Source organism: Heterodontus francisci, chromosome 29, assembly GCF_036365525.1.
Source record: "Heterodontus francisci isolate sHetFra1 chromosome 29, sHetFra1.hap1, whole genome shotgun sequence".
In the NCBI taxonomy this organism is placed as follows: Eukaryota; Metazoa; Chordata; class Chondrichthyes; order Heterodontiformes; family Heterodontidae; genus Heterodontus; species Heterodontus francisci.
Window position 1 is genome coordinate 47,278,683 of NC_090399.1, and position 8,464 is coordinate 47,287,146.

Below are 8,464 nucleotides of genomic sequence, written 5' to 3' on the forward strand. Positions count from 1 at the left end.
CCAAACAGAAAATGACCCACTTAGGGCTGCTATCTGTTTCCTGCTAGCTCGCCAATCCTTTATCCATGCCGATATGTTACCCCTTAAGCCATGAGCTTTGATTTTTTGCAGTAACTTTAACTCTTAACCTTAACCTTAACCCTTAATTCCTTATTCTGAATTGTGAATGGTAAATATTGAAGAAGATAGATGACATGCTTGATTAGCTACGAACAAGACAAGTCTAATCCATCACAAATATGCACATTTGTTTTGCTAAATGCCGTGCATGAACCTAGAAATATCCTCGGGTTCACGATACTTGCACCATTATTATAGGATTGGAGATGTAGAAATATATTGCTTGGAATATTTGATGGAAACAATATTCCTTACTCTTTCAGCATGTAAAATTATTACCTAATATGCCTGATGAGTTGGAGTAAATATGATGTGCCTCAATCGGTTTGTTCAACTGCCTGTAACTAATATGGATCATTATACAATTCTCAAGTGCCACTTGAGGTTTCACTCTGGTATAAATAAGATTTTACTTTGAAAGCATGATATCTATATGTTCATAACACAAAGAAAGGGCATCACTTGTCTCTGAATATGGGACAGCCAGTAATCGTACAGATAGAAAACATTTACTACCCACTCCTTGCAATAGTTGGTGTTCCAGGTGAGACTTGCATAATCAGTTCATGTATTATCGTGCTTCATTGTGTTACTTTTCCTGCTATCAGTGCAAAGATATTATCTTGTTATTTTGATGTATTTGATTTGCAGATAATATTTACATCAACAATTGCATCAAAGAAATAACTCAAATCTGTCCAAGTTTATTTTATATGGTTAACATACCATGAGAGGAAACACAATTTACTCTGACTATTTAATTTTAGCGATTTAATGGAGATACCTTGGATTGACGGGCAGTCTTGTAGTTTAGTGTTTGAATCAAGTATTGCAATTGGATCTGCAGTCAAACCAACATTTTTAAGGGATTTAAGGATGCTGCTCAAAACAGCAAATTAAATTTCATGTTATATTTTAAAGCCAGGAGAAACAGATGAGACCCTCCCGATATATCACTGCTGATATATTTCAGCCATCTAAACATTACAACTTCACGTTATTGCCTTATCAAATTGTGCTCTTTGCTGCTGGTTCTTTCTTCCTGCATGATAAACTATTTATCACTCTGGTAACTAACTATGGGATCGATTTCAGTCTTTATATCTGTACTCTTATGCATTGGCTAGGCCCAGCACAGAAAGACAAATCCTCTGTCCAATATATGCTTCTCTTAAAAAAAAGAGAAATAGCAGATTGCCTTCCGTTCTTATCAATGGGAGGAAAATCGTTGGCAACTGCTACCAACTGCGAGCAAAGCTGCTGCATATTCCTTTCTATGTATAGGGATAGAATGGAGCTATCATGTCTTTCCATCACTTCCTGTCCGACATTCAGTTGCGTTGACTTCAGTATAACTGAATGTTAAGCGAGAGTTATAACAGGAGTTCCATACAATACCATGTGTTCAGCACAACTGCACAAAACAAATTTAGACTCAAAGGTTTCCTTTCTATGACAGAAATGAAGCGACTGTAAAAGCATTTCCATGAGCTTTCAACTGGTGCCTCAACACAACTTGCATGAAAGATCTGGCAACTGGGAGAAATGGTGTAAAATGTTTAAGAAATCAGCGGATCCCTCCCCAGTAATTATATTCAACAGTGTTGTGGCTGAAATTTCAACCCTGATGTAGGGCCCATTTCTACCTTCAGCCATGAATGAACGCTGGTGAGTTTCACAATGGGGTACTCTTCACGTTATTGCCTTATCAAATTGTGTTCTTTGCTGCTGGTTCTTTCTTCCTGCATGATAAACCGAGTGATAAATAGTTCACATCAATAATATGTATATATATATATATATATATATATTCCAGTGGACCACAGTCATCTCTCTCCATTAGAGAGAGAGAGACTGTTGGTGATGTATAGCTTTAGGGGCACCACTCCTCAAGTGTGGAGATGCAGACCTCCATGTATTATCACAGCAGGTATGGGGAATAAACCTATTCTGTTGGTGGGTTTTTTTGCATCACACTTAATCTGTCCAGTCAACTGAGTTAACCCACTCCTCATAGTCCGCATACTCAGAGGCAGTTGCAATTCTGTTTGTACATACCATAGTTGCTGAAGCCTAAATTTCCATTCTTGATAAAATTTGGACCTCAGACAAGACTTATTTGGCTCAGTTTCGATGTCAAGGAGCCATTTTTATCTTACCAAGTGCTAGCAGAAAATGGCACTAGGATTAAAATGCATAGCTTGAACTACATCTATGATAATTGTTGAGAATGTATTTGCTAACGGCTTCTCATATAGCCGCAGCCGTCAGTGGGAAACAATTCTTTGGCGGGATGGCATTGGTTATTTGTTATACACGCCTCCTGCAATTTAGCTCCATTGGCCTAACAAGCTGGATATCGAACAGGCAGCTAATGGCCGTCGGTGCGGAACCTCCCACGATAATTCTGCGCTTGTTTCCAAAGCACAGGTCCTTTATGAAGGATAATACTTTGATAAAGCTTTGATTAGGCCCCAACTGCAGTGTTGCATCCAGTTCTGGACAACACACTTCAGGAAGGATGTGAGGGTCCTTGAAATGGTGCAGAGGAGACGTCCCAGAATGGATGGAGGATTTTCTTTACATGGTTAAGTTGGAAGATCAGGGTTTGTTCTCCTTGGAAAAAAAAGAGATTGTGCGGAGATTCAATAGAAATATATAAGATTATGGCAAACTTTAATAAACAAGAACAAACTGTTCCCATTAACAAATTGTGCAAGGAGTGGGGAACACAGATTGAAGGTTTTAGGCAAAAGATTCAGGGGGAATATGAGGAACCACTTTTTGTATTCAGCAACTGATGGTAATGATCTGGAACTCGCTATTCACAATGGTAGTGGAAGCGAAAGGATCAATGACTTAAGAGGATGTTGGATGACCACCTGACAGAAATAGACTTGTAGGGCTATGCAGATTGAGCCGATAAATTGGACTGACTGTAACGCTCTTTGGAGAGCCAGAATGGACTCGATTGGCAGAATGGACACCTTCTGTGCTGTGAATGTTGTAACTCTGAAAATCATACTTTCTCTAACCTCCGCTGATACTAATGAGGATTGCCCATTATTAAAAAAAACTAAATGTAAAGTGGCTTTTAAATGTTTGCATTCGAAGAATAGCAATTTCCACATTTCTAATAATAGCTCCAAAATTTGCGCTTCCCAATCTCATGCATCATCTAGATCCTCTTATTTAACCAGTAATTTTAATCAGTGTGATTCCAGCGGTGCATAGTTGGGGCATAATTATTATCATTATTTTGTGCACAGGAAACAGTGCATCACTGAGAAATTGTTCTCTACTAGCCATTTTCTAAGGTAAACTATGGAAAAGAGGATTGTGTGGAATTTTCCCTGGCTTAAAGCAGATGAAATGATATAATTTTGCAGATTGAATCGGGTCTTTACTATTGAAAACTATATTGCACCAAAATTGATGCTACCTGAAATGTGGAGATACTAGGGAACATCGTCAATCTGACGTTTGGTGTAAAGCTTGTGTTGGCATTCCATATGACATGAAAGAAAGTTGAAAAGTTACGCCATACTATATGGGCAGGGATAAGCAAATTGGCTGCCCCGCTTGCATTCAGCCTGAAATTCCTTTCGATTAAAGTGAATGGAAATGATTTTTAATCTCGTGGAAAGCTGGAAGTGCAACCATGTCATTCAGTTGTTTTTTTTTCTCTGTTTTGAAGTAACTCAAAATACATTAACAACGTACATAAGAGCATAACAGCATTTAGTAAATGTGAGCAGGAATACGCCATATGATCCGAATAGCCTGCTTCGCCATTAAATCAGACAATGGGTAATCTTCGACCACCATTCGATTTTCCTAGCCCGCTCCCCATATCCCTGGCTTCCCCTAGAGACCAAAAATGTATCGATGCCATCCTTGAATGCACTGTACGTTTCAATATCGACAGCTCCCTGGGGTAAAGAACTCGAAAAGTTCACAACTCTCTGAATGAAGAACACCTTCCTCATCTCACTTTGAAATGGCCATCCCTCATCCTAACACCATTCTCCCTTGCTTTAGATTCTTGAGCTAGTGGGAAAAATCTCATGGCATCTATCCTATCAAGCCTTCTCAGAATCTTTTTTTTAATGTTTCAGTGAAATCTCCTCTCATTCTTCTAAATTCCAGGATGTATAGTTCTACTTCATTCAAACTCTCAACATAGGACAACAGTCTCATCCCAGGAATCAGTATAATGAACTAAAATAAAAGCATAATACTGTGTATGCTGTAAATATGCAATAAAAATAAAAAAGTGCTGGAAATACTCGACAGGTCTGGCAGCATCTGTGGAGAGAAAATCAGAGTTAACGTTTCCGGTCAGTGATCTTTCAACAGAACTGCACCAGTTCTGATGAAAGGTCACTGACCTGCAACGTTAACTCTGCTTCTCTCCCAACAGATGTTGCCAGACCTGCTGACTATTTCCAGAAATTTCTGTTCTTATATCAGTCTAATAAACCTTCGTTTCTCCTGATCAAAGGCAAGTATTTCCTTCCTTAGCTACAGAGATCAGAATTGCACAGTGCAACCGTGTTTTTTTTTTAGCAGCCCTGTACAATTGAAGCACAACCTGTTACTGTTACGTTTCAACCCCCATCAAATAAAGACCATTGTGCAATTTGCCTTTCTATTTGCTTGCTGTACCTCCATGGTAATGTTCTGTGTTCCGCTGACAAAGTCACCTAAATTCATCTGAGCGCCAGCAATTAACAGTTACTTGTCATTTAAAAATATTTAGGTTTTCTCTATTCTTCCTATCAAAGTGAATAAACTCACATTTCCTCACCTGCCGCCTTCTTACCAGCTTACATTATTTTCCTTTGCAGTCTTATGGAAAGCATAAACAAGATTGGACAAAGTCATCATGGGTTTACGAAAGGGAAATCATGCTGAATAATTCTGCCGGAGTTTTTTTTTTTTGAGCATGTAATTAGTAAAATAGATAAGGGAGAACTAGTGGATGTCATGCATTTGGATTTTCAGAAGGCCTTTGATAAGGTTCCACGTAAGAGGTTAGTGTACAAAATTAAAGCACATGGGATTGGGGTAATATACTGGCATAGATTGAGAATTATTTGACAGACAGGAAACAGAGAGAAGGAATAAACATTTTTTCCAGATGTCAGGCAGTGACATGTGGGGTACCGCAGGGATCAGTTGGTTGAGGGAACTAAATGACTTGGTTGAGGGAACTAAATGTAGCATTTCTAAGTTTGCAGATGACTCAAAGCTGAGGGGCAGGGTGGAATGTGAGCTATGAGGAGGATGCCAAGAGGTTCCAATGTGATTTGGGTAAGTTGGGTGAGTGGGCCAATGCATGGCAGATGCAGTATAACGTGGATAAATGTGAGGTTATCCACTTTGGTTGTTAAAACGGAAAGGCAGGTTATTATCTGAATGGTGATAGGTTGGAAGAGGGGGAATTGCAATGATACCTGGGTGTCCTTGCACACCAGTCGCTGAAAGCAAGCATTCTGGTGCAATAAGCAGTTCAGAAGGTGAATAGTATATTGGCCTTCATTGCAAGAGGATGTGAGTACAGGAGCAAGGATTTCTTACTGCAGTTGCACAGGGCCTTGGTGAGACCACATCTGGAGTATTGTGTGCAGTTTTGGTCTCCCTTTCTGAGGAAGGATGCTCTTGCCATGGACGGAGTGCAAAGATGATTTACTACGCTGATTTCTTGGATGGCAGGATTGACGAATGAAGAGAGAGTGGGTCTATTCGGTGTATATTCACTGGAGTGTAGAAGAATGAGAGGGGATCGAATGTAAACGTATAAAATTCTAACAGGACTAGACAGGATAGATGCAGGGAGGATGCTCCCGGTGGCTGGGGAGTCCAGAACCAGGGGTTTAGGATCCGAGGTATGCCATTTAGAACCGACATGAGGAGAAATGTCTTCATTCAGAGGGTGATAAACCTTTGGAATTCTTTACCGCAGAAACATGGAAAAATGGGAGCATGAGCAGGCCATTGGACCCTTCGGGCATGATCCGCAATGACATTTTCTTCATGGCGGATCATGCCCAAAGGGCCCAATGGCCTGCTCACGCTCCCATTTTTCCATGTTTCTATGCATTGTGTCCTCTTCAGACCTCTATGTATTGCGTCCCCTACATTTCCACCGAGCGTTGTAGTGTCAGCAAATCTGGATACATTGCACTCGATTGCAAATACCTGAGACCCTCGTATTGACCATTGCATTGCCCAACTATTCAGAGCCTGCCAAATTGAAAATGATCAATTTAATCCTAACTGTTGTTTTCTGCCTGTAACCAGTCCTCTACCCATGCTCATATATTACCCCATAAAATTATCATCCCTTATCTTGCACAAAAAACATTCAGAATGAAATGTGCTTTTTTTTCGGAATTCCTAAGCCTATCTAATAGATTGAGAGAAAGAGAGACACATTTTAGTGACAAGAAGCAATTCCATGAACTGTCGACTGATCATCTCTCAAAGTAAAGAGATTTTGTGATTTATGCCATGCAGGCCCCCACCTGCCATGAATGAGGCACATTAATTTTGTCATGAACATCGATTTTAAACTGTTGCTGGAGCGAGGAAATAACTTGGTAAACAGATCAGCCATGTCTGGAAAATAATTTGCAAATTAACAGACAGTGCTTGGAAGGACAGAGGACCATTGTCTGACTCATTCAACCCGCAATGGATGTTAATCACCGGACAGTGAGGGGATGGGGAAGTGTATGCCAGCACCTCCTGAGATTATATAATCCACAGGGGCCAGGACTGGTTGGACAATCTGGTCACATGACTAACTGGCTATTCCAGAGTCTTTTGAACTTGCCACAGAAAGTCTGAACTGAGAAAAAGTCTGTTTGTTCCTGGACTGAGAAGATCTCCCCTGTTTGCTCCCATCTCTTTCTCAGAAGCATCTGAATCCACTGAAAATACATGAACACCAAGACAGAAAATTCTCTTACAGCGAACAAGGTTTAAGAAAAATACTGGGCACCAACGAAAAGCAAGCAGCACCTAAAATCAAGGACTTTACAGTGATCTCGAAGAACCATAACACAATCTCTTCGGATATTGCCTCAAACTTTTCACTTTTTTTTTCTTCTGCTCTCTTCTTTCTCTACTTGCATGTGTGTATTGGATATGCATGCTAGCGGGGGTGCATCATTTATCCGTAGGTGACAACCGAATTTGAGTTTAAGTTTAATAAATTTCAATCTTGCCTCTTTAATCCTAAGAAAACCTGTTTGTGCTGGTTTATTTGCCTTATAATTGGAAAGCGGTGAACAAAGATTCACCAAGGGGGATCTAAAAATGCGGTGTGTTTCAAATTAAACCCTGTTACGGTAAGGCCAAGTGAAGACTGAAAGGTAACCCTAGACCTCTTTCTCACCTGATCGTAACATTTAGTTTCATCTTCTTTGCAGCTAATTTGATGACAATCGTCGTTCTCTCCCGTGGAAAGTGTGGACTCTCCAAATGCATCACTCGTTACTTGGTGGCCATGGCGGTGGCTGATCTAATGGTCCTCTTATTTGAAGTAATTCTTTATGAGATTAAAGATGCTTATTTCCCATATTCATTCCTCAACTATACTCCCATTTGTAGTCTCAATCTGGCCTTGCTCTTTCTTTCGATTGATTGGTCTGTCTGGCTCACTGTAGCTTTCACCTTTGATCGATTTGTCGCTATTTGTTACCAAACTTTACGAACTAAATATTGCACCGAGGAAACTGCACGTGTGGTGATAGCAGTGGTGTGCTTCACATGCATTTTACAAGATGTTCCAATCTACTTTATTTATGAACCTCGGGAAAGAATTGACAATGTACCATGGTCCTGCTATGTAAAATCAAACTTCTACACCTTACCCACATGGGTAGCATTTTTGTGGTTGGACACCATTTTAACCCCATTTGCACCATTTGTCTTGATCGTCCTGCTCAATGTCCTGACCATCAGACACATTGTTCTGGCCAATAGAGTGAGGAGCGGACTCCACAGAAACAAGATGTTTGACAATCACGCTGATCCAGAGATGGACAACCGAAGGAAATCCATAATTTTACTGCTCGTTATATCTGGTAGTTTTATACTGTTATGGACTGTAATTTTCATATGTTTCATATGTGTTCATTTTACAGATGTACAATTTTTAGAAGCAAATTACAACGACTCTTTCACGATTGCAGAACAATCTGGGTATATGCTTAGGTGTTTGAGTTCTTGCACAAACACATTTATTTATGCAGTGTCCCAGGGCAAATTCAGAGAGGAATTGAAAAATGTGATTAAGCATCCCCTAGTTTTCATTCGTAGTTTTATAGGATAG

General features: G+C 40.0%; 1 protein-coding gene across 1 annotated transcript; it reads left to right on the forward strand.

Annotated features, from left to right (window-relative positions):
- Positions 1-594: 594 nt before the first annotated feature.
- LOC137345818 (probable G-protein coupled receptor 139) lies at positions 595-8,464 on the forward strand. Its single transcript, XM_068009066.1, has 2 exons — positions 595-664; positions 7,560-8,464. Exons 1-2 carry the CDS (start codon positions 595-597, stop codon positions 8,462-8,464), a joined length of 975 nt encoding a protein of 324 aa, XP_067865167.1.